Source organism: Gopherus flavomarginatus, chromosome 14, assembly GCF_025201925.1.
Source record: "Gopherus flavomarginatus isolate rGopFla2 chromosome 14, rGopFla2.mat.asm, whole genome shotgun sequence".
Lineage (NCBI taxonomy): Eukaryota > Metazoa > Chordata > Testudines > Testudinidae > Gopherus > Gopherus flavomarginatus.
Genome location: NC_066630.1, coordinates 32,540,661 through 32,567,692, shown reverse-complemented (window position 1 = coordinate 32,567,692; position 27,032 = coordinate 32,540,661). Strand labels below are relative to the sequence as shown.

At 47.1% G+C, this 27,032-nt stretch overlaps 1 protein-coding gene across 5 annotated transcripts in view; it reads right to left on the bottom strand.

The window, feature by feature from the left end:
- LPCAT2 (lysophosphatidylcholine acyltransferase 2) overlaps positions 1–22,841 on the bottom strand; it is a 76,198-nt gene extending 53,357 nt beyond the window's left edge. For 4 of the 5 annotated variants that reach the window (XR_007769315.1, XR_007769316.1, XM_050922703.1 and 1 more), the window contains exons 1-6: positions 22,641–22,841; positions 14,476–14,615; positions 13,174–13,391; positions 11,495–11,607; positions 8,183–8,243; positions 6,660–6,718 (exon numbers count right to left, since the gene is read on the bottom strand). Coding sequence is in view for 3 of the 5 variants with exons in the window: in XM_050922703.1 (XP_050778660.1) it covers positions 6,660–6,718; positions 8,183–8,243; positions 11,495–11,607; positions 13,174–13,391; positions 14,476–14,615; positions 22,641–22,841 (792 nt within the window). In the remaining 2 variants the exon portion in view is untranslated. The remainder of the gene's footprint in view (positions 1–6,659; positions 6,719–8,182; positions 8,244–11,494; positions 11,608–13,173; positions 13,392–14,475; positions 14,616–22,640) is intronic. The other variant, XM_050922704.1, reaches the window with a different exon arrangement.
- Positions 22,842–27,032: the final 4,191 nt, after the last annotated feature.

The following is a 27,032-nucleotide window of genomic DNA, read 5'->3' as shown; positions in this document are numbered from 1 at the left end:
TCAAGATTAGGGAGAATGCAGTAAACTCATTTGGATTAGGAAAATGTATGTAGACGTATGGCAAGCCAAGACAAAGCACTCCCCAAACAACAAGAGCAGACTTAGTTTGAGGGAATTGCTTCCATGTTGCTTGCAGTCAAAGGGAACCTGTTGTACATTACTGTTACAAATTTGCTTTCCACCTAGTAAACAAAATATAGCAAGAGTGCTCTTAAAGTAGCATTTAATTTCTTAAGCACTTTCTACTGTATTAAAAGACGGTTACTCACCTTTGTAACTGTTGTTCTTCGAGATGTGTTGCTCACATCCATTCCAGTTAGGTGTGCGCGCCGCGCGTGCACGTTCGTCGGAAACTTTTTACCCTAGCAACTCCAGTGGGCCGGCAGGTCGCCCCCTGGAGTGGCGCCGCCATGGCGCCCAATATATATCCCTGCCGGCCCACCCGCTCCTCAGTTCCTTCTTGCCGGCGACTCCGACAGTGGGGAAGGAGGGCGGGTGTGGAATGGATGTGAGCAACACATCTCGAAGAACAACAGTTACAAAGGTGAGTAACCGTCTTTTCTTCTTCGAGTGATTGCTCACATCCATTCCAGTTAGGTGAATCCCAAGCCATACCTAGGCGGTGGGGTCGGAGCGAGAAGTCGCGGCATGGAGCACTGCAGATCCGAAGGCCGCATCCTCTCTAGACTGCTGGACCAGGGCGTAGTGGGAAGCAAAGGTGTGGACCGATGACCAGGTCGCTGCCCGACAGATTTCCTGGATGGGCACACGGGCGAGGAAAGCCAGCGACGACGCCTGCGCCCTGGTAGAATGCGCAGTCACACGGCCCGTAGGGACGTGGGCCAAGTCATAGCAGGTCCTGATGCAGGACGTTACCCAAGAGGATAACCTCTGGGAGGAGATAGGAAGCCCTTTCATGCGGTCCGCTACTGCCACGAAAAGCTGGGGGGATTTGCGGAAGGGCTTGGTCCTCTCCACGTAGAACGCGAGAGCCCTACGGACATCAAGCGAGTGGAGCTGCTGCTCCCTGCCTGAGGAGTGAGGTTTCGGGAAAAAAACCGGGAGGAATATCTCTTGGTTGACGTGGAAGGCTGAGACCACCTTGGGGAGAAAAGCAGGGTGTGGTCTCAGCTGCACCTTGTCCTTGTGGAAGACCGTGTATGGGGGGTCTACCACAAGAGCCCGGAGTTCCGACACCCGTCTAGCTGAGGTGATAGCTACTAGAAAGGCCGTCTTCCAAGAGAGGTAAAGCAGGGAGCAAGTAGCTAACGGCTCAAAGGGGGGCCCCATGAGTCGGGACAACACCAGGTTAAGATCCCAGGTTGGAGCAGGGGGACGGACGTTAGGGTATAAACGTTCCAGCCCCTTAAGGAATCTAGACACCGTCGGGTGGGAAAAAACAGAGTTACCATCCGCACCCGGGTGAAAGGTGGAGATAGCCGCTAGGTGGACTCGTAACGACGATATGGCCAGACCTTGCCCTTTGAGGGACCAAATGTAGTCTAAGATGTTGGCTACTGAAACTTCCATAGGGCGGAGATTTCTCTCCACGCACCAATAGGAGAATCGCTTCCATTTGGCCAAATATGTCGCTCTTGTGGACGGCTTTCTGCTGCCCAAGAGCACTTCCCTCACCGGCGTGGAACAGCGCAGCTCAGAGCCAGTCAGCCACGCAGGAGCCACGCCGCTAGGTGCAGCGACTGCAGGTCCGGGTGACAGAGGGTCCCGTGCTCCTGGGTAATCAGGTCCGGATGAAGGGGCAGGGGAACTGGGTCGGCTATGGCCAGGTCCAGCAGCATGGGGTACCAGTGCTGTCTGGGCCACGCCGGGGCTACCATGATCACATGAGCCCTGTCCCTGCGCACCTTCAGAAGGACCCTGTGGACCAACGGGAATGGGGGAAATGCATAGTACAGGTGGGTCGACCACTGGATGAGGAAGGCATCCGCTATCGACCCGGGTTCCCTGCCCTGAAAGGAGCAGAACGCTTGGCACTTCCTGTTCCCCTTGGCCGCGAAGAGGTCCACCCGGGGATAACCCCACCTCCGGAAGATGGAGAGGGCGACGTCCGGGCGAAGGGACCACTCGTGTGACAGGAAGGATCTGCTCAATCGATCCGCCAGCGTGTTCCGTACTCCGGGGAGGAAGGAAGCCATGAGGTGAATGGAGTGGGCTACACAAAAGTCCCAGAGTCGTATCGCCTCGTGGCACAGGGAGGAGGATCTGGTGCCGCCCTGCTTGTTGATATAATACATGGTCGTCGTGTTGTCGGTGAACACCGCGACACAACGACCCTGGAGCTGATGACAGAACGTTTGACAAGCAAGACGGACCGCTCTCAACTCCCGCATGTTGATGTGTAGCCGCACCTCCTCCTGGGACCACAGGCCCTGCGTCCTCAGGGTCCCTGCGTGGGCCCCCCAGCCGAGATCTGAGGCATCTGTTGTTAGGGACACCGAGGGCTGAGATGGGTGGAAGGGGAGACCCGCACACAACACTGACTGGTCCAGCCACCAGCCGAGAGAATCTAAGACCCTCTGGGGGATCGTGATTAACATATCTAGTGGCTGTCTTGTCGGCCTGTAATGACTGATGAGCCACAGCTGGAGTGGCCTCATGCGGAGCCGAGCGTAATTGGTCACGAAAGTACAGGCCGCCATGTGGCCTAACAGGGTTAGACACGTCCTCACTGACGTCAGGGGGGCTGTCTGTAGTCGTTGCACGATTGCCGACAAGGCCTGGAACCGCTGCAATGGCAGCAAGGCCCTGCCCACAGTGGCGTCCAGGACGGCCCCGATGAATTCCACCCTTTGTGTGGGGGCCAGGGTGGACTTGTCTGTGTTCACCAAGAGGCCCAGAGTGGCGAACATGTCGGTGATCACACGGACATGGCTGCAGACTTGTTGTTCCGACGTGCCCCGAATCAACCAATCGTCCAGATACGGGAACACGTGGATACGACTGCGCCGAAGCTGCGCCACAACAACTGCCATGCATTTCGTAAACACTCTCGGGGCCGTGGACAAGCCAAATGGGAGGACTGCAAATTGGTAATGCAGAGACCCCACAACGAAGCGAAGGAAACGTCTGTGGGGTGGCCAGATAGCAATGTGGAAATACGCGTCCTGCATGTCGAGGGCGGCGTACCAGTCTCCCGGATCCAGGGATGGGATAATGGTCCCCAAGGAAACCATGCGGAACTTCAACTTCACCAGGTACTTGTTGAGCTCTCGCAGGTCGAGGATGGGCCTGAGGCCTCCCTTGGCCTTGGGGATCAGAAAGTAGCGGGAATAAAACCCCTTGCCTTTCTCGTTCTCCGGCACCGCCTCTATAGCTCCTTTGCGGAGGAGCGTCTGCACCTCCTGCCGAAGGAATTGCTCGTGAGAGGGGTCCCTGAAGAGGGACGAGGAAGGGGGGCGGGGAGGAGGAAATGAAACAAACTGCAGGCGGTATCCCGACTGCACCGTGCGTAAGACCCAGCGGTCTGATGTTATTAGGGACCACGCCGGGAGGAAAAAAGAAAGGCGGTTGGAAAACGGGGGGAAAGGATCCAATGGGGAAACTGTTACTGCGCCCTCGGGCGCACCTTCAAAATGAAGGCTTGGGACCAGGCGGGGGCTTAGAGGAGCCTTGGTTTTGGCCCCCTTGGTTCCCCGAGTGCCTGCGCCTTCCGTTCCTGCCGCCGCGCCTGTTAAGGTCCTGCCGCTGGCGGAACTGGAGATACGGCCTGCGCTGTTGTTGCTGTTGCTGCGGCCGGAAGGGTCTGCGCTGCGTCACTGGAGTGTGCATCCCCAGTGACCTCATGATGACGCGGTTGTCTTTTAGATTCTTTAGTCTAGGGTCTGTCTTATCCGAAAACAGCCCTTGGCCTTCAAAAGGAAGGTCCTGTATTGTGTGCTGGAGCTCCGGCGGAAGGCCGGAAACCTGCAGCCAGGAGAGGCGACGCATTGTTACACCCGACGCGAGGGTACGGGCAGCCGAATCCGCAGCGTCCAGAGAGGCTTGCAAGGACGTGCGTGCGACCTTCTTGCCTTCCTCTAAGATGGCCGCAAACTCCTGACGAGCGTCTTGTGGCAACAGCTCCTTGAATTTGTCTGCTGCCACCCAGGAGTTAAAGGCGTATCTACTTAACAGGGCCTGTTGGTTGGAGACCCTGAGTTGCAGCGCCCCCGCCGAGTACACCTTACGGCCGAGGAGGTCCATCCGCCTAGCCTCCCTGGATTTGGGGGCTGGAGCCTCCTGACCATGACGCTCCTTATCATTGACGGATTGGACCACCAGGGAACACGGAGTCGGGTGTACGTGGAGGTACTCGTAGCCCTTAGAAGGAGCCATGTACTTCCTCTCGACGCCCTTCGCAGTGGGAGGAATGGAGGCCGGGGACTGCCAGATGGTGGTGGCGTTGGCCTGGATGGTCCGTATGAACGGCAGGGCGACCCTGGTGGGAGCGTCTGCGGAGAGGATGGTGACAATAGGGTCCTCTACCTCCGAGACCTCCTCGGCTTGTAGACTCAGGTTTTGGGCTACTCGCCGGAGGAGGTCCTGGTGCGCCCTGAGGTCCAGCGGGGGGGGGCTGTTGGAGGAGGTCCCAGCCACCGCTTCATCAGGGGAAGAAGATGAGGAGACCCCCGGCAAGAAGGTGTCTAAAGGGGGGTCTCCCTCGGCCCTCGCCTCTGCCTCAGGAGCCAAAGTGGAGTCCTGTTGCTTGGATCCTTCCTCCCCATCCGGGGAGGGAGGGGGGCGAGACAACGAGGCCTCAGGTGCCCTGCGCTCTGCAGTCGCCGGCCTAGCAGGGAGCTGTTGGGGGCCCTGGGCCTGATGATACGCCCAGGGTGTCCAGAAACCCCATTGCTGTGGGGCTGCGTCCTGCTGTGGAGGCTCGCTGAACAGCGCCGCCTGCCGGTCGGTGCCCAGCGCGTACCCACTGTCCGCCAGCGAAGACACGGACGGCTGCCTCGAGGGCCATGGCGGAGCGGACCCTGGATGGTAATGGTCCGCGCGGGCCGGCACGGGCGATCTTCTCGGTGCCGGGGACCGGTGCCGGGAGTCGTAACGGTGCCGGGAGCGGGACCGAGTTCTGCCACGGTGCCGGGATCTGGATCGGTACCGGGCGCCGCTTCGGTGCCGGGATCGGGACCTGCCACCGGTTCGGTACCGGGAGGTCGACCGGGACCGGGACCTGCCACCAGCTCGGCGCCGGGAGGTCGACCGGTGCGGCGAACGTCTGGATCGGCTCCTGGACTCGCGGTGCCGGTAACGACGGCTGGACTCTGACCGCGACCGTCTCGGTGTCGACCGGCGCCGCGAGTACGACCGGTACCGCTGAGGGGAGCGGTGCCGGGACTGCGAGCGGCGGCGGGATCTGGAGCGACCTTGACGTCGGGACCTGGAGCGAGAACGAGAGTCCCGGGACGGTGCCGACATCATAGGCTTGCCTCTGGACACAACCCGCACCGGAGGTACCGGGGGTGGTAGCTGAGTGGGCTCGGTCATGGCTATGAGGTCCCGTGCCGAGGCGAAGGTCTCTGGTGTAGATGGCACCACTATCTCGACCCCAGATGTCATGGGGGAGCTTGGCGGCACCGGACTCGACGGACCCGCCGGGCCCGGAGTCGACGGTGCCGGCGGCGCCGCGGCCGATGCTGAGGCCGGGCGCTCCACTCGGGTGTGCCTGGCCGGAGTAGTGGACTTCGACGGCCTAGGCTCTGTCCCCGGTGCCGGAGAAGGTCGGTGCCGGGGAGTCTTCTCGGTGCCGGTGCGATCCGGTGCCGGCGCCGACATCACGGCCTGCGAAGCCGCCGGGTCAAGTGCCGCCTCCAGGAGGAGAGTCCGGAGCCTTTGATCCCTCTCCTTCTTAGTCCTTGGCTTAAAAGCCTTGCAGATGCGGCACTTGTCGGATCTATGCGATTCCCCCAGGCACTTCAGGCACGCGTCGTGGGGGTCGCTCGTGGGCATAGGCTTCTTGCAGGCCGCACACTGCTTGAAGCCCGGCGAACCAGGCATGAGCCCGGTGCCGGGTGCCGGGAAGGGCTAAGCCCCCGGCGAAAAACTATTTACAACTACTTAACACTTAACTACTACTATCTAACTAACAGTCTAATTAACAACTACAATAGAGATAACGATAGAAAAACAAGGAGAGCTAGGGACGTGGAGGACAGCTATGCCGCGCTCCACAGTTCCAACGACCGACACGGCGGTAAGAAGGAACTGAGGAGCGGGTGGGCCGGCAGGGATATATATTGGGCGCCATGGCGGCGCCACTCCAGGGGGCGACCTGCCGGCCCACTGGAGTTGCTAGGGTAAAAAGTTTCCGACGAACGTGCACGCGCGGCGCGCACACCTAACTGGAATGGATGTGAGCAATCACTCGAAGAAGAACCCTTCTTCCCCTGCAATGCTAGGATAGCCCCTCCCAGTCTGGCCACAACAAGAAGCAAGAGGAAAGATGTAGTGGAGCCAGCTACGCTAGCTTTGCATCACTGGAAGATTCCCCTGTGTTAGGGGAATGCTCAGCCAACCCTTTAAGGCAAAGCAGCTGGGGCCTCTAGGAATGCATTTAAACTTGACAATGGACTGCCTAGTACCTGGGTGTCTTTTAAGACGAATGTTTCGATTTCTAGCTTTCTAAGTTGCAAAAAGGAGAACGTTCTACTTACCAGTTTGTTTGGATATCGGAGCAGCACCGGTTGCACGGGAACTCCTGGAATAAAGGCTCCTGCAACCACAAATCACTTTTTAATATACAAACATACCACTTAAGAATTTTAAAGTGATTAAGACAAAGAAGGACTGGAGGACAAATAAAACGTAAAGGAGGAATTAAAAAAAAAATGTTATCCCTTGACAGTTTGTTTTAGAAGCATGACTAGTGATTCCAGATAAAGGAGACCCTCCCTTCTACCTGGCTGAACTCCAGAGCAGAGTTTTAGGTCAGAGAGAAGTGATTCCCTTGGTTTTGTGGATTATTTTAAACTAATTTTCTCCTATCTGAATGAATGTCAGTTCTCAAGGAACGTAGTCAGTGTTGTTGCAGTCATGCTGGTCCCAGAACATGAGAGAGACAAGGTGGGGGAGGTAGTGAAAGATATTACCCCACCCACCCTGTCTCTCCAGTCACCAAGGAAATAATATTGGCTACATGCTCACATGACCATTGGGGAGAATGACAACTAAGATAGTCAGGTAATGCTTATGGTCCTTATTTCGTCACATAGGTGCCTATATGAGCATTTTGTGACTTTGGAATAGGGGGCTGCTTTTTCAACAACATAACGTGGGAAACCATCATAGCTTTGGTGAGCAAGCACTAGCAGAAACCACTTTCTGCTAGACAGTGCCATTATAGAACAGCTATTCTGTGCAGCCAATAATCTGCTCTGCTAATCTTGCTAAATACCAACCAGAGTAGATTTCATAAATCAGCTGCATGACAAAGAATGTTTCTATTTTTTTCATTAGTACCCGAATATACATGGAAGCACAGAGATTACTCCAGTTAGTTGCTCAGCTCTAAATTTTAAAAATTACAAAACTACCAAAATAAATGCAATTATTAATAATCCTGCAGGAACCAATAAAATTCAGAGTTGTTTATGCATCTGTAGCATTAATAAGAATATTAAATATTAGAGGTTAACTAAATAAAAACAAATGCATCTCAAATTACAGGAACATTGTCAGGTCCAATCTCTCAAAAGTAGGTTTTGTGAAAATGGGTTTCCACTGTTTATTTTTAATTTCAATGAAGATGCTTTATATAAAACTAATAGACACTCCTGTAAAGGATTTGAAACACAACTATTGAACCATTGCTATAAAGCATGAAAAGACATAGTAAAATTGTCTAGAAACTGCCCAGAAACTACATGCAACTAACTAATCTATTATCATTTTACAAGCTGCCACAAATTGAAAAAGTAAACTCACAGCAAATGGTATAAAGTAGTAGAGGTTTTAAAAACTACTGCAGTTTTAATAATCTAAAGTGTTACTAGTAGCAAAGGTGAAGAAAAGTGGTTTTTTAGAAGTGCTTGACTTGACAGTACCCTTACAGACTGTAAATAAACAAAAGAAACCCACTGGACCAAATTAATATTTTTACAAACTGACTAAAGTGACTTTGCAAATAATGCCAGTCCATGATTTTCTAACAAAATACATGCAACACAATATCTCTCACCTTGTTTAAAGGTGATCAGACAAGATCGATTTGTACAGGTGCCTTCTGGGAAAATCAGGACCTTGGATTAAAAAAAAAGTATATTTATTTATATACATATACTTTAAACTTTTGCCTTAACAACTTATACATGCCTGAAGGTGTGACTTCTTATTCAAGTTCTCTGAACTGTCCATGAGCCCTGATACTGAATCACAAGTTTATCACTTTATCAGCAAGGAAATGAAAGCACTAGGGAAGGATGCCTGTGATTGACAGCGATTTTATTCATCTGGATTTGAAAATAAAGGCTTTGTAAGAGAGGGAAGTTCGGGGAAGGACTCTGTCAAGTCTGAAGTAGAGCACAAAAGGCCTCCGATGTTTCCGTTGCAGTATCTAGTGCTGGAAATAATGAGCGATTGTTTCTGTCTCTGCCAGGAGCTTCTTACAGACCTGTAAGCTGTATGAACGCTGAGTCTGGGTTGACATCAAGTGCACAGGAGGCACACAAGCACTTACCGCCACAGATGCTATCAACACGAGCTTAGATGCCAACTGTGAGGATATGATCATGGATCAAGGGGCATCAGCAAAACACAGACGTAGAGGTGGGGGCATTTGTGATGTGATGACTTCTGAAAGCATGACGTACTACTGAATGGCTTTGGTGTCTGGAAGAATCAGACACACTGGATACCCAGGAGGTCTTAATCATCTTCTGAAGCAACTGGATTAGAAGGAGATACAGTATGACACAGTGCAGCCAACCCTTCAAGGAACATAGAGCACACCAGCAGCTTTGTCTTTTCGGGGCACTGTAGCAACACCTATTGGAATTCTGAATTCTCTGGGCAAGAACATGAGACTCCTAAACAGTGTCACTGTAGCAAAAATTATAAAGAGATGCTCCTACTTCACTCCCTCCTAGTTCACAGGGCATGGCTGGGCAAAAAGAAGGCATGCCCAAGGAACTGTGCTCCAGTGATCCTCCGCTTAGGGCCATAGGCAGGTAGGTGTAAGTTAGAGCAACCCTGAGGCTGCTCTAATTTATAACAGAGGGGTAGCTCCAAGGATAGAGGAAGCACAGAGGTGGTACACACATGACCATTCCTGTACCAACCATAGTACAACCAGAAAATTGCTACCTAGGTACCTGGGCACGAAAACTGATACTTAAAGGACATGGGGCTGGTGCCCAGAGAGAGGAATTTTCATATTCCTACCTCCAGAATCAAGTAGACAAATGCAGCCAGTTCTCTCTAGACCGAACCACTCTTTGAGAACCTAAAAGAAACATGTGATGGGAGCAGCAGCATGTGCTCTTGGCTAGCACATGCCACCTACCTCAGCAGACATGCTGAGAACTGACAAAGCACCCTAACCAGACCATGCCTCCTTTGTGCTGAGGAGTAAATAAGAAGCAATTGTTGCTAACAGGAGTGTTCCTCTGTTGATGTGCACTGCTGTAAGGGAAGGGGCCCCTGGATCCCTCTGCTTTCTCCTCTACTGCACCCGTGTTACAGGAGCAGCGTTTGGCCCTAGATATTTTAGAATATGTTGTGAAAATATGTTTACGGTCAGGTTCCTCCAAAAAAGAGGAAGGATAACACACAGGACTGGGAGTCAGAAATCACGGGCTACATTCCCAGCTTGGCCGCTGACTCACTCCACAACCTCGGATTGGTCACTTATCTATGCCTCAGCTTCCTCATTGGTAAACTGGGACTCCACAAGTCTACACTACTTTATGCCACAAGCCTAAACAACCCAACACCTCTGGGGATTGGGATAGCGCAAAACTATCGTAAATCCACCTTTGTGTCTGTCCTGTCTTCAGCAAAGCTCTGGTGCACCTGGTCTATATTCCATCCAACCATGCATTTCCACCAGGAAAATGAACTGCACTGGATCAATCACACCTCCGTTTCTAAGCACAGCATTACTCAAAAGCTTTCCTAGATATGACCTAGGTGTCTGATTAAAATACTTGCATGGCAGAGTTCCAGACCTGCGACAAATGGAAAAAACAACAAAGGCGGCTGTAAGAATGCATAGGGCAAATTTGAACATGCACTTGTGAGTCAAATTAAAGAAGCCTAAATCCTAACTAAAGAATTTGGAGCAAGCTGCTTGTGGAATGAAAATGATGCATGGTACATTTAAGTAATCCCATCCCAGGGAGAAAATGACATGTGTTTTGGTTTTTGTTTCCTGGAAATGGGGCTCTATGGCTGCTGTTTGTCCTGACCACCCCCTTATCATTAGGGCTGTGCATTCCGGTTCAACAGAAACACAAATATCTTGCTATTGCCATCTCTGACTTTTCACATGCTTTTTATTTTTGCTTCAGGAAGCCAGTTATGGAACAAAAATAAGCCAGTTTCCTCATGATGTTTCAATCATCCACGAAGGGACCTGCTCTGAGAAAAATCGATCTCATGATATTTCAGCCACTGAACTCGTTCTCTCAGTCACTGAAAACAAAAACAAACACATGCACGAGACCAGGTGCAGATTTCTACCTTGGTTGCTCCTCTGCCTTTCACACACAGTAAAAGAGGTGCCATTCCAATGCATGGGATAGGATAGGTGCAGGATTTGGTCAGACTGTCATGGGGAGTTCAGTTGTGTGGGGCTCTGTGGGCACTGTCAGTCAGGGGGTTTTATGACAGGGCAGCAGTGGGCTGAGGTCAGAACTAGAGGATCAGCTTCTACAGGGATCCTTTAGGCTTTGCTCTTCCAAGAAGAACGGGGTGTGCGAAGGTTCCAGGGCCCATCCCAGCCTTTGGCCTGGCACAGTAACTGTAGAGCTGCTCCCCACAACACTACTCTCTCCACAGAGGTCCCCAGCATCCAGCGACTCCAGCTGGGAAGATGATGTAGTCCTAGAAGCAGAGAAACAGCATGGTGCTGAAAAGTTATCCCAAATGAGTAGGCATGCAGAGCTGATATCCATTACTCTCATGCTGAACTCGAATGCAGATGGTAAAGTGGCTTCCAAAACACAGGTGACGCTAAATGCCTACTACGTTTCAAGTGACCTGGTCAACAGGCTCGAGGCCCCAATCTTCAGGGCAGGGGGAAGCATCCCTGTAAGTGTTCTTGACCCTTTTTTTTTTTTTTTTTTTTTTTTTTTTTACACAAGTTGTTAGTACATTTGGGTTCTGAATTGATTCCTCAGTCACTGAAGAGTAATTATGCTGGAATCTCCTTTCCTTTTTTAAAAAGCCTTTTATAAGTTACAGCTACAGGCCAGTGTCCAACTGAATGGGTTTTTTGAGCCTTAAGTTTCACAATTTAAAAGGAAAGCTGACACTTTACAGCCTATTTTACCTGTGGCCACTGGCCTCCTGATGTTGCTCGTTTAGTTATCTCATTGATTGTATTCCTTCGAGAATCTGGATCTAGACGTGATACCAGTACTGGCTGGAGGGATCTGAGAATTGCTGTGAAAGACAGATTCAAGTTATTATGATTCATGGCACACTAGTATCTAGAAGATCCAACTGAAATCAAGTGCCACTGTCCTAGGTATTGAATAAGCTCATAGTAAGAAACAGACCCTGCCTTGATCAGCTTCCAGTCTAACTAGAAAAGACAGGCCAAGAATGGGAAAAACAAGATATTACTGCCCCTCATACAGAGAAATTACGTGATTTGCACCCAAGTTCATACAATCTGTGGCAGAGTCAGAAACTGAATGCAGATCTCCTAAGTCCCAGTCCTGCCTGGACCACGAGACCATCTTCCCTGCCCTGTGCTCCCAAAAATACATAGCAAATATCAGTAAGTCTTTCATGCTAGTCTAGTGTTTTTAGGTTACTTATCCTAGTTGCCTACTAAGAGTTTGGCTTTGAGTTACAAAATAAAGGGCGTGAGATTAGTAAAAGGGCTACAGCATGTATACGGCCTCAGTAAGAATAAAAGTGTGGGTCTTCTTTTTTCTTGGGTTGATTAGGGGAAGGAGATCAGACAATGGGAAAATCAAGCATATTCTATTCTAATCTTCGGAATGGTTTCCTTTTTGCATAACTACTTCTTCACAGATCAGTGATACACACAAAGGACAAATGCTCAGAGAGCTCAAACACAGAAAGCAGTGTCATGAATATGCCATTTTCTGAATTTCCTTGATATGGGTCTGTTCTGCATTTTCTTTACATAACTCCCCACCCCCAAGACCCCGAGTAATTTGTATGTTCATTTGCAAAGTCAGCACTTTGAGGGTTTGATAAATCCATTCCATCCATCCATGTCAAGTAGAGAAGCCTTTGCACAACTTTCCCATTCCTGGAAATGACTGGCAGATCTGCACAGGGATTGTCAATTCCACTGCTTCCTTCAAGTCTCCTCTGAGCGGAGACATGCAGAGAGCTGCTGTGGAGCTAGTCACTGTCACAGGCCAGAGGGGTATCTAAGCCTTCAGTGTGGGCTCACTAAATCCAGTTCTGCGGCAAGGTCTCCCTGTGGCAAAAGTCACCCCAAAGTCACGTGAACCATGTTCCTTTTGTTTGTGTTACTCCTGAAGCCCCTTTGTCTTCCTGCCTCCTTCCCCCTCAAGAGTCTGAAATTTCTGGGAAGTTCCCAACCTTTCCCCATTTCATCCAGGTTGCCCAAAGCCAAACACTGTCAAACAAGAGAATCTTCTGGCTAATGATTTACAGGATGATTGTCAAGGGTCACTTGAGTCATGTACACAAAGGAAGACAATGGAGATTGAAATTATGGCAGGACAGTGTTAGGGAGGGCAAGACAGTGGAAATATAAGATATTTAGGCACCTAAAAGATTCAGATGGGTGCATGGTGGGATTTTCAGAAGTGCCTAAGCAAGTAAGGAGCCTCTTCCTCACTGAGATCTGAAAATCCCACTAGGTGCCTAGCTGCATTTGTAAGTGCCTAAATATCTTTGAAAATCTGGCCCTCGGTCACTTTTAAAAATAGGACTTTGGTTCCTAAGTCATAATGGTGCTTTCGAAAATTTTACCCCTTATCTGTAACTATCAATACTTACTGCCAAATACTGGGGCCGACAGGTTCTCTAACCTGGATACGAACGATGGCAATCCAGCTATGATACAAACAATTCCATCAAAGAAGCTTGAGTGAGGAGCTGCAACAAGGATTGGGGCTTCCAAGGGACCTGCTACTTTCCCCTTCACTTCAACTTGGAAGCCCATCAAGAAGAACATAACACGACCTAAGCACTGGAGGGCACACTGGGTCACTCTCCTTTAAAAAAGAAAACAAAACAAATAATATGTGTAAGTGAATCAACTCCATTAAATGCCCCAGCCAGCATTTCTTTCCCACTTTAGAATAAAGAGCATGCAAGTTAGGTTTCCATGTCATGCATTGTAATTACTAGACTCATGCACCAGCTATGTGAGAAATCAGACCCTACTGCCCCTTTTTTATGTTAAAAAACAGGGATTTCACTTTGAATCAAAATTAGCCAGTCAAATAACATCAATTCTATTTTTTCAAATGATCAGTTTTAATAAAGAAACCCTGATTAAGACGGAAAGTGATCATGTTCCTTTACAGGGGAACTTTAACTCTCAGCTACTCCTCAGTTTTGCTATAACCCACTTCCTGGTAACTTCGCGCCTGGTATCATATGGCTACAGAGAGGGAAGAATCTGGAATGCACCCAAGATACTGAAAGGCCCAAAGCTGAGTGATCAAAACCCAGAATCCCTGCTTATAACAGATATAACTGTGAAACAGCCCCTTGATGACATCACACCCAGGAGAAGAGACTTGTGAGCTGTCACAGGTGTTTTTGTTGTCATGCATAATAATATTAAGCAATCTGGGCACAAAAGGTGGCCAAATACAAAGTTTGCCCATTATGTAACATCAGCAATATACAGGGGTATATTTTCTTGTTCCCATCATCCTCGGGCAGAATTCCAAAGGTATTTTGCTTCCTTTGTTAATGAGTACCCCACTCCAAGGAATATTCCTTTCCAGAACCACTTCTAAGGAAAGGCCTGGCTTGCAAAGTGTCTGCCTTAATATCTAAACTAGCTCCCAAAGTCTCTGCTGCAATGAGCTCAGCAAACTACATAGCCCACCACATAGAAGATGATTTCCTGATATTTGCATAGGTAGCAGAAATCTTATTTCTGTTTTACAATCACTCAGAGAAAATGCACCAAATGTTGTTGATCCTAAAGCAGACACATTCTCCACAGCATGTATTTGCAATATTTCTTTGATCATGTAAATAATAAGGAAACAATTTATTAAAGTTTGCAGCTTTTAAAATATATCACTAAAATTTACTCGAAGTTTGACAATTGCTTTTTACCTCTTCCATCCCATGAGCGGCACAGACCCTCTTCCAGGATGGCAGAAAGTCACAATTGCTGCAAATAGCCATGCTAGCAGCAAAATTAATGCAATACATATGGCACGAAATGGAAGCAGGATAAGCCCCAACAGGACAGTCTGGGAGAGGAAAAAAAGGAAGAAAATGCATCAACAGAAATCACTGACAACCAATTTGCTCTGGTTACATAATGTGGACTTGAAGGTACTTATGTCACTGCTACATGATTAAATACGAAATGTATTACGTAATTCTAACACAACAGATGTTTATATAAAAAGGAGGGGGAAGTTATTTTTTCTTTCACAAGTGGTGCTTGGGAAAATTCTATAGTTGGAACTGGAATTTCTGAATCTTTAAGTAAAGGATCTTACAAGACTGACTGGCACAGGGGGATTGGAAATTTAGCAGGGGCATAGTCGTCTAGCCAAGGGATGGCATCTTCAGTGGCGTGATGCAGTTCTTTTAGACCACCGCTGAACCTAGTCAGCAGGCATTCCTCAACAATGTGCGTCATCATCTGTGTCACACCGCCACTGCACAAAGGGCTGCCACAAAGGCCCCAGCGATATTGGTTGGCTGCACAGAGACCTTAACCGGTCCAGAACCTGTTCAATAGGGACCGCGGGCAACGGAGGAGGTCAAAACCAGGCAGATATTTGTATAGGTAGCAGAAATTTTATTTCTGTTTTATGATCACTTAGAGCAAATGCACCAAAATGGAGCACCAGTGGCTGGCAGCGCTACAGTTGTACTGCCCAGAGCACCGGATCAGGCCAGGCTCTGCAGCTGCGCTGCCGGGCAAGAGCTCGCAGCCCCGCCGCCCAGAGCGTTGCACCAGCAACGGAGCGAGCAAGTGAGCTAGCTGAGGCTGCGGGGCAAGGGGAACAGCAGGGAAGGGCCTCCCACACTAGGAGCTCAGGGGCTGGGCAGGAGGGGCCCATGGGTCGAATGTGGCCTGCGGGCTGTAATCTTTCCACCTCTGTCATAGACACATCTCAGGAAAATGCAGACTGGCTAATCCAGTTTTTCAGTAAAGGCTATAAAACCACAAATCATGCTAATATGAATGCAAATATTTGACAGAGTATTAAACTTTATCATGATGTAACCATATCTTGCTTTATTCTACAATACTGCTGCTGTATATAACAGGATTCATGCACAAACCATACTCATCCGAAGGCATGACTGGATGTCATGAAGCCTCTCAACATAACTAATCACAATGAAAGAGCTTAATGTGTTGTATTTAATTTGAAATCATGAAATAATTTTGCAATGTTTTTCAAGCTGTTTTGGGAAACCCTGTTTTGAAAGTTATATCTGAAGGATCATTACATCCACAGCCATTTAACAATGGATTTCCAAAACCAGACAGGTACATTGCAGCAAGAAGCATATCGTACAAAAAACAAGCAAGTGGTGTTAAGTATTTTATTGCCATATCAGATGATTGGCTCTTATTAGAAACCATGCAAGTGTTGCCAGTTTTTTTAAACCTGCAACTAAATAGCAGCATTCTTCCCTCAAAGACAGCACTTCTAATCTGATTTTTACAAGTGACTACTTCTTCTTCGGATATTAGGAAAAACTTTTTCACCAGGAGGGTGGTGAAGCACTGGAATGGGTTACCTAGGGAAGTGGTGGAATCTCCTTCCTTAGAGGTTTTCAAGGTCAGGCTTGACAAAGCCCTGGCTGGGATGATTTAGTTGGAAACTGATCCTGCTTTGAGCAGGGGGTTGGACTGGATGACCTCCTGAGGTTGCTTCCAACCCTGATATTCTATGATAAAATATATTCACTGTCTTGATTCTTACATCTCCCCTTTAAATTAACTAATATCTGTAATTCACATTAGAGATTAGAAGCATTTCTAAGTATTATTCATCCTATTCTTCAATATACTCCATTGGCTCCAATGCTCCTTTTGTCTGTTTCTCTCTCATCTCTTTCAGCATTCCTTCAATCTTGTCATGACATCCTACAGTTTCAAAAATAATTGGATCATCTTCATACAAAAGTAAATTTGTCCTTATTTGTCTTCTAAGTATTAATATTACAAACAGTGAATTTTATCTGCCACTTTGTTGCCCCATCACCCCCTTTAGTGAGAGCCCTTTGTAACTCTTCACAATTAGCTTTGAACTTAACTATCTTGAATAATTTTGTAACATCTGCAAATTTTGCCAACTCATAGATCACCCCTTTTTCCAGATTATTTCTGAAGATGCAGAACAGCATTGGTCCCAGTAGCGATTCTGGGAGGATCCAGGGGTACCCTGCTATTTACTGCTCTCCACTGTGAAAACTGACCATTTGTTCTTAGCCTTTGTTTCCTATCTTTTAATCTGTTATTGATCCATGAGAGGACCTTCCCTCTTATCCCATGACTGCCTACTTTGTTTAAGAGACTTTGGTGAGGGACCCTGTCAAAGGCTTTCTGAAAATCTAAGTACAGTATATTCACTGGATCCCTCTTGGGCACATGTTTGTTGGCACCCTTAAAGAATTCTAATAGATTGGTGAGGCATGTTTTCCCTTTACAAAAGCCACATTGACTCTTCCCCAACATGTCACGTTTATCTATGTGTCTGATAGTTTTGTTCTTTACTGTAGTTTCAACCAGTCTGCCTGGTACTAAAGTTAGGCTTACGGGCCTGTAATTGCCAGGATCACCTCTGGGGCCTTTTTAAAAAATAGGCACACATACAACTGGAACTCTTCTATATTTACAAACAGTTTTATTAATACATTTAGCACAGTCACAAACACCCCAACTCAGTAAGGTAGATAGCAATACTACAGAATGTACACCTGCGCATCCACATACTCACATCATCCCTTGTAGAATAACCTGAAATATTAGCTATTATCTTCCTCATTACCATCACCTTGTCCCTCATCATAGTGCCCATTATTTTGGCACATCCCAAGGACTACATCTCCTCCCTACTGCTCCTAGGCTATGATACAACATTTATAATATGTTATGCCATCACCACTGTGTTTGATACATATTTAGTAAGGGGTGATTTCTCTGCTCACAGGGCTTCAAGTACCAGCTTTAAAACAATGACTTACAATTCTCACTTTCCATACCTGCCGGGTCTCCATCCATGCAATCTCATACTTTGGCCTGCCTTTCTGCCACCTCCTGGATGTTGCAATACCAGCTTACCCTTAACAAGATCAAAACTGAACTCTTTAGACTTCCTCCCAAACCGAGCGCTCCACCCCAGCATCTGACACTGTGAACAACGCCCAATCCTCCTTGACACTCTTTCAATCTTGGGATCACCTTTGGCTCCTCCCTCTCCTACATCTAACACATCTAAGCTTTATACCAATGATACCCTTTCCTCTTTTATAAAATTTCCAAAATCCAGCTTTTTTTCTCTCCACACAGATAGGCTCACATCTTCTCTTATCTCCCTCTTCCTCCTCTCTGGCTTCTTTGCCCTCGTCCAGACTAACCCGCGGCATCGGCGGGTTAAAATCGATTGCTCGGGGATCAATATATCGCGTCTAGTCTGGACGCGGTGTATCGATCCCCGAGCGCGCTTACATCGATTCCGGAACTCCATCAATCCGAACGGAGTTCCGGAATCGACACGGAGAGCCGCGGACATCGATGCCGCGCCGTCCAGACTGGTGAGTACCTCGATTTTAGAAATTCGACTTCAGCTACGTTATTCACGTAGCTGAAGTTGCGTATCTAAAATCGATTTTAATTCCTAGTCTGGACGTGGCCTTTGACAAGCACATTGCCCCCATCTCCACTAATCCATTAAGAAATACAGTTGCTAAGATCATGTTCCTTACCCTGTGCTCTGATTATGTCATCCCCTTCTCTGAATCCCTCCACTGGCTCCACTTTTTCAGTGCATCAAATTCAAGCTTCCTGTCCTCATCTTCTAGGCTATTCACAATTCTGTCCCTCTCTAACATATCCACTCTAGTCTCTTATTTTTCCTTCATACCTCTTTTGCTTTGCCAATTATGGCAAACCTCCATTTGTTTATTTCTCCCATGACTGTTTCTGCTTTCTTCCATGATGCCCTTTATGCATATGTAACCCACTAGTCACTATGTCCTCTTCTGTGCCCAGTCCACACAAGATGAGTCTGTTACAGCTCCCAGCTAGAGAGTCTGTTTCTTGAACTCAAGATGCAGACACTCAAGCTTTTAGCCCTAGAGATCTCCAGTTCAATCCCTTGTGTTGGCCAAGATGGTGGCCGTTACACATAAAACATGCATTCTGAATTAATCTATACGGTTACTATCCTCTCCTCGAGACATACTTTTGGTGTTAGGCCCATGAAAATCAGCCAGCCTGTGAATGATAGATAATGCAGCAGTCAGGGATAGCAGATTTATTTATTTTAAAAGACAACCATCCTGATGAACTAACTCCAGACTGGAAATAGCAGGCCACCATCAAGCTTGGGAAATCCATGTAAATTCATGTGATCTTATTTCTAAATACTCTACTCCTTCCTTCACTTTGTTTAATCACACTTGCTTGTTACATCTGTTTCAAACTTGATTGCAAGTTCTCTGAGGCAAAGGCTGCATCTTCCTGTGCAGTTTGTACAGCTCCTAGCACAATCTTTTTAAAATCGTAATTGCAGCCTTTGGTGACAACCACTACATGAATGATAACATGTTTTCTGCTTGCCTTGATGGGCTATTCTGATACAACACCCCTCTATTGTTACTGGCAGTAGAATACACACACATTTTAAATGGAGAGCTATTGAGCTATAAACTCCTAATTAACACAACAAAGATACTGCCATCTTTTTTTCTGATCACCTATAGCACACACATTTAATATTAGATGGACATGTCAAATTGACGTACAGAGATGAATTTAGGTCTGCTAAATCCCACCTTCTTACAGCTCCTGAGCAGGTAAACCTGCCCCTAGCAGGTATAACTGGCTATATTCTGGGATGCAAGGTAAACATCCACTGTTTGCTTCAAAAGATTTGTATTACTTTTTTCAGATGGTTCCAAACCCAAGTAATCCTATGTGATGAGGAAACCATTTCCTCATCTTCTAAAGAGAACCTCTTTCTTCTAAACAGCTGCACTGTGAGGTTAAAAAAACATTTTTGTTTAAAAGTAAGTTGCTATATTGCCGTATATAATGCCAGAGGTCTTTTAAAGTTGACTACACTTTTCACCATGTCTGACATTATTTACCTTTTGCATTGCACTCAGCTTCAACAATGAAAACAGACTAATCAGTTTCACTTTCCTGTTTCCATGTATCAGCACAGCCTTTGGGTTTACAGCAGAATGCAGCTATCCAGACAACGCGTCATGAAAATGTTTATTTTTATATTAAGTTTTGTTAAAGAGTAAAAAAATATTCTAAGCCACATAGGACCCCCCTAGATTTGGAAACTGAACTATTTGACTAAGCCTCTAATGTAGGATGGGGTGATACCACATCTCACTGAAGACTAGAAAGGAATTAAAGAAAAAGCATTTGTTTTTATACAGAAGTTAGAACATGAACATTCGCTGCTGTCCAATGTCCACAAGAAACATTTTGCTAGCAGAATCTGAGTGAAAAGCAGGATCTTCAGTTCCCACTGGCCTCCTGTCTCTCTGTCAAGCCTTGACCTACAAGGTGCACCTCACAGGCAAAACCCAGCACTCAGGGAGAACCCCAATGGCCTTGGGGGGGCTGTGAATGGGTGCCAGGCTCACCACACAGTGCACCTTGCAGCAATGGGGCCTGAAACCGTACCACTGTATAATCTCCCTCCCCTCCTCCTGTAGCTTTACAGGAACATACTTCAACTGCTGAACAAGTGGAGATTATTGTAGAGATCTGGAGTAATGAACCATGGTTTCAAATTGCAGGCTTCTGAAAACAAGTTTCTGTATTCTATAACTGGATCTGCTAGTATGGAAACCTACACCTTTGGGGAATTGCAGTTGCACTAAAGTCAATGGCACAACTGAGAAGTGTGCAGTCCATGCTTGCAGATCCTGGGATGTTTGTATTTAAGAAGCATTTCAGTCCACCATTAAAGCAGAACAGAGTAAATACTGATGGTAAATTGTTATGCAAGCGTCTTACCTTTCCCCCACCTCACCTACCTTCAATGCGAGTTATTTAAAATGTATAGATATATAGAACTATTTAGAATTCCCTTACACACTAATCCCTGATATTTAATGATGTATCAGCAGAAAGTGGAAGATGATTAGGCCACACTGTGTTGTGTTGATTGTCCTTACTGAGACAATGTCGGGTCAAATTTGGCTCAAAGTTTAGATTTTAATAATATAAGATTTTTAAAACCATAAATCATAATTGTGTCTACATATTTTTTAATTGCAAAAGGTTAAAGAGAAAAAAGAAAAGTCTGTAACCCAATCCCCCTCAGCATTTGCATCCACTACCATAGAATCTAGTTCAATTGAGCCTGCAAGTAAAATCTGTTATCTATAATGTGAAACTGAATACCTCTTTGCATTGTCCAAGCTAACAGATAGTCAACATTTAAAAAAAAAGTATGTTTTAAATTATTTAATTTTAAAAGAACAGAAAAGAATTTTTGAAGTGCTTAACATGAGTCCTTTTAAAGTCAATATTATAATAATTCAGCTTTTTATACTTCCATTTAAAAGCGAGGCAAGTATTAGCCACATTGTACAGATTAATAACCCAATGAATGGAGTTTAAAAGTTCCCTTATGAAAAAAATAATGTTTTAAGCTATTTTCTTTCCTACTTTATAAACAACCACCATAGCCGTCAGACTGCAAATATTTATGCAAGGGTGTAACTTTACTCACACGAGTTGTAATTTTGATGTCAGTGGGACTACTCATTTATATACAGATATTTCACCTGCTTGTTTGTAGGACTGGGTCATTAAATTATTAAAATAAGATCTTAAACACTGACTTACTCTTTATGCTGATTTCTTTTACATTTCCCCTAAGCTTTGATAATAAAAAAAGATGTCATTTTCTTTCTATTCAGTTTCACTTTCAAGGTGACATGAACCAGAAGAATGAGGAAGTGATTGGGAAGGAAATGTTTCCACTGGAAAAAATTTCTACTGCTGTTAAATGTTATAAAATGCTCCCCCACCCCAGCCAAATCTAAAATCCCAGTGCTGCATCTGGATCTAATTGTAGTATTAGAGCCAACTCATGGACCAATTTTAACCTGATGCTGCCAGAGTGCTAACATCAAAAGTAATTGCACCTCAGAAGTTCTATTCCTTTAATTCAGTGGTTCACAAACTTTTGTACTTTAACATAGCAAACCTCTGAGTGCAGCGTCCTCCCCTCCCCTTACAAATTAAAACCACTTTTTAACACCATTATAAATGTTGGAGGCAAAGTGGGATTTGGGGTAGAGGCTGACAGCTCACGACCCCCTGAGGGGTCTCGCTCCCCAGTTTGAGAACCCCTGCTCTAATTGGTCAATTGGACCAAACAGCCACAGTAAAGTGAAAGGTTAACTCTTCAAAAAAAGTGTAACATCTCCAGTGCAATGGGAGCTACTTTTAAGGAGGGAAATCAATATTTACCAAGAAACACTATTGGTGATAGTCCCTCTGTTCAAAATGGGAAAGAGCCATGTAGATTCTGACAAGCTAGGGGGGAGGGCGATGGGATTTGTTTGTTGGTATAAACGGCCCCTACTTTAACCACACAGTCGGAGCACCCTGTTCTCTTTCAGCTGCAGTATGTCCACGCACAGAAAGGGAAGTGTGGGGTCCATGCAACTTAGCTGGGTCGTTGCAACCCCCCACGCTGACAGAAGGAAAAAGACAAACACCGTCTAGCTGGTGCACACCCGCAGGGGCCGTCGGGCTGCTTCCCCCGAGATCCCCGAGGGAGGGTGGCTGGAGGGAGACCGGCTGCTCCTGGCGCGGCGGCTGCAGGCTAATCGCCGCCCTGGATTTACGGCAGCTTTGGCGGAAGGGCTGCACGGGAATAAACAGCCTCTTTCCCTTGGCTTTGAGCCAGCCGCAGCCTGGGTGGGAAGCCGAGGCCGGACCCGGACCCGGACCCTTCCCCGCTCCCCGGCACCGTCATGCCCACGCACGTGCCCCGTTTGCACCGGCGAGGATGCAGCTGCCCCGTTAATCCCGCCGGCCTTACCCGCGCTTTGTCGCGGGCGCTCAGGCGCCCTTTGTGCACGAAGGGGTTGCGGACGCTGGGCGGGTAGAGGGACTGCTGCCTGGGCAGGGGGAAGAGCCGCTGCGCCATGGCCCCGCGCCGCTCCTCCGGCCGCCGCTCTGCAGAGTCACCGCCGCGGGGCTCGGCGCCGGGCTGCTCCACCTCCCGCCGCCACCTGCGCATGAGCCGGCCGGGGCCCCCGGGATGAGCGCGCCCGAGGGATTCCCCCGCCGGCAGGGGACGCCCACGGGTCTCTGCTCCCGGCCTGTCAGCCTGTGGGCACGTGTCCCTAGAGGGGACCTGCCGCGCAGCCCCTGCCTGGCTCCAGCCGGAGCCCCCAGCAGGGCTCGGGACGGGAGGGGGATTTAATGGCAGCCTGGGCTGGCCCCTGGGGTGAACAGGGAACAGCCCCCAGAGCGCAGCCAGCCCCAGGCCCTTGTGGCCCTCAGCTTTGGGGGCTGGAAAAGGAACAGTCCCCGGAACAGAAGAGCCCCTGTTCCTCATGCAGGAGCTGTGGCCAAAGCCAAAGCAGGAGGCTGGACCCCTGCACTTCCCCTCTCCTTGGACTCAGGCTAGTGCAGCGATTCTCAAACTTTTGTGCTGGTGATCTCTTTCACACAGCAAACCTCTGAGTGCGACCTCCCCTCTTGTAAATTAAAAACATGTTTCTATTGAACACTATTTTAAATGCTGGAGGCAAAGTGGGGTTTGACCCCCCCCAAGTAATAACCTCATGACCCCCTGAGGGGTCCCAACCCTCAGTTTGAGAACCCCTGGGCTAGTGGGTTTTTGCCAGCACCCCAAACCTTGAACAGCCAGCAGCTTGCAGCCGTCTCAGAGGCAGCACACAGAAAGCCTCACTAACCTTACATCTATTTGTGGTGCCTATCTGGCCTCCATCACTGTAGTATCTACATGCCTCACAATCTTTACTATATCTCTCCTCACAAGGACCCTGGGAGGCAGGAAACTACTATTGTCCCCATTTCACAAATGGTGAACTGAGGCATAGAGAAACTAAGCGACTTGCCCAAGGCATCTGCTTGGAGGTTGCATCCCTTGTTATGATGATGATCATTTGCTTTGTGATAGGGCCTGCTGGGGCCCCCAGTCATGGCCCAGGGTTCCATTGTGCTGGGAGCTCTACAAACACCGACCAAAAGACTGTCTCTGCTCCAAGGAGATTTTCTTTTCCCCTTTTCTTTGTGGTGGTACAAAAACCAAAAATCTCTCAAATGCACAGCCCAATCAATCACAGAGGAGCAAGCCAGGTCTGGGTCAGTTGGCTCTGTCTCTCTCTCTTTAATATGTGTAAAGTTTACTTCAATAATGTCAGTTTCATCCTTTTAATCATGTTGCCACCATTTCTGGTTACTATTTGGCAGGGATTAACAAAGAGACAGCCCCAGGTTTGTATGTAGAAGCAGGGGTAAATGTGGACCTAAAATAGATGGCATATCCTGTAAAGAGATCCTCATCCTAATGCCCTGAAACCTTTATGCTGCAGCGATCTAGCACTAGGCAGAGACAGGACAACTTATTGCCAGAAAGTTAAAGTCAGGGGGGTCAGGTAGCATAATTAGTGAAAAGGAGTTAATTTATGTAGGGAGCCCTATAAGGTTATTCATTCTCCATCTCCCTTTCAGAGGGCTGCTGGAACTTCCTGCGTCTTCAAACCTGAATGAAGCTGGGTCCCTTTCTGAAACTAAGCAAAGTTTCAGCCTAACTTTCTTTGGGGTACTTTGTTTTAGTTCCTCACAGCACACTCATAACAGAGTTGATACGAGTTTATTGTGGCAAAGTACCTGCTTCTCCGCAGCTGGCTCAGTACTTTTTTGCCTTCGAGACACAGGCTTGGGCAAAGCAAAGTCCTTCCCAGTCGCGCAGGGTCTGGCTGATCCTTTTCTCAGTCAGTCCCTTGCTCTGTTTCTCTCCCCTTCTGGGGACAGAGTGCAGTCTTTCTTGCTGCACCTACTCGACCACAGCCCCTTCCCCACTTCCTGGTGGGGTGTGTGTGTGTGTGTGTGTGTGTAAAAAGGTCTCCAGCAATTGGGGCCAGCTGAACCTAATTAGTTCCCTGGTAACCCCTGTTCCAGCTGTCTCAACCTTTCTAATCCAGTTCCTCTGTATGGGGAGAACAGTACTTACCTACTTCACAGCGATGTCATGAGGATTAATACATTAACAGCAGTCAGATGATTTTTAATACTATTTGTGCTTTCAAAGTGCAAAACACCATGTAACAGCTAATTAATAATACAAAGATTCTGTCAAATTCTGGCTTCAGGTATGCACACATCACACTATCTGTCTGCAACTGAACCTCGTCCGGGCTAGGATTTTCCTCATGGCTAGGGTTTCTCACTGTCACCTATCACACACCCTGTCTGGAACAGTTACAACACAATCAAAGAAGTTGCTAACGTGGAATGTTGGGGAACCTTTTGACTTCCATGCTTGAACTATCTGGGCTCTAGAGAGACCGTACAGGTGGAGGGAGAGAGAATCTGAAGGCTGAGAGGGAGGAGAGTCCAGGCTTCCTGAAAGGACCGACCAAAAATCCAAAGGGCTCTCTGAGTGGTGAAGGTATTGGAGGGAGGTGCTGGTTTTGTTTTTGCATTGTTCTCTAACTTGCTGTAGTTTATGAATAACAGTTTGTTCAAAAACCTGACGGCTTGGATAGGCGAGCAGGAACCAATTCCTCTTTCATCGGCAGCCAGTCTTACATAGAGAATACAAACACCCCAACTGGGCTTAAATGAGCTTTGTGTAGCGATCAAGGCTCTGCCTAATTCTCCCTCTGTGACCCCCACCCCACTTATAATGAAGGACACTTAGGTACTAAATCTCTCATTCATGTTCCTCCCATTTGGGATGATGTCAAGACTCGAGCTTCTAGGCCTAGAGCCACAGTGCCGTGAATTCAAAAGTGACCTTCTCTGCCAATCCTCGATCTCCTTTTAAAGCCCTGACTCCATGGGCCATGGCTAGAACTAGTTGGAAACTGGAATTTCCCATAGAATAGTAATGTCAACAAATGTGGTTCAGAAGCATTGAAAGGTTTTGTTTCAGTAATGGATAGCAGGACAAGAGTGAATGTTCATCCTGGATATTCCATTTTATAATTAAATAAACTGAGATGAGGAGAAGAAATCTGAGGTTATAGTTTTAGCAGTAGAGCTAACATAAATTAGGAGCTCCAAGCTTAATGCAGGAGACACAGAATTGCCATCCAGTTTACGGTTAGACCTTGCTTCACACAGCCAACTATTCTGAGCCTCAACTTCTCTACCCTGTGAAGTGTGATCTTCATGGAGGAAGCAGCAAGGTGGAAGCTGAGTAAACATGTTCCTGTTTGCAAAACTCAGGTGTGATCTCTGTTGTTTATTCTCTCTAACCTTTCACCTCTTGACCACAACCAGGTTTTTTAGGTAGTGCTTTGGTGATATGGACATTTTAAATCATTGAGAGTTGCAGCTACTCAGCATCTCCAAAAATCAGGCCCTCTTTTTCCATATCAAATTCATTTTCAATTGCTATTTGAGTTCAGATTTAGGTATATGTAAAGCATGTTGTGGTGGTACTTGTGATAAATGGCACTTATCAAGCATCTTTGACCATCTCATCTGCACTCTGCCCACTAATCCTCACCCACTGAGACTACTTCTAACTCCACAGAGCTTCAGTGGCTTACATGAGCTGGAGATCTGGCCAGGAGCTTTATCCCACTGGATAGAAGAGAATCCTAGCTTTCTAATTCATTCAGTTCTTGTGCTGCTTCAAAGATCCCAAGTTATTGAGTCTTACAGTCATGATGTTCTTATGTATAGAAAATCTATTTTAGGCAATTTCACACAATTCTAAAAGTATTGATTATATTTTTCTCCTTTCCACAATTGGTACAGTTGTATTTATGCCATTGAGGGAGCCTAGCTTTGCAGTGAGAGAGAAGCACATAATACAAATAAAATGTTTTAACATTCTGGAAGAGAGTCTTTCTGTAAAATATGTAGCATACCAGAATACATGATGAAGTGAAAAGATTTTCCCAGCATTCATTTGTAATCCAGCCATTGTTCCGGAATTCATGGCAGTGAGGTATATGGTAACCTTTTTGGGGTAGGGACCATCTGTTTGTTCTGTGTTTGTACAACCCCTAGCACAATAGTCCTGGTCTATGACTGGAGCGCCTATGTGCTACCACAATACAAATGACTACTACTGATAGACATAAAATTCATTGTGGTGATATTATCTACTGAGTTTTTATTGTACATCACCAAAATCCACAGATAAACATACAGCGTTATATATGTACAATTTAAGGGTAGTTTATTCTGATTGATCTAGCACATAAGAGTATTCTAAGCACTT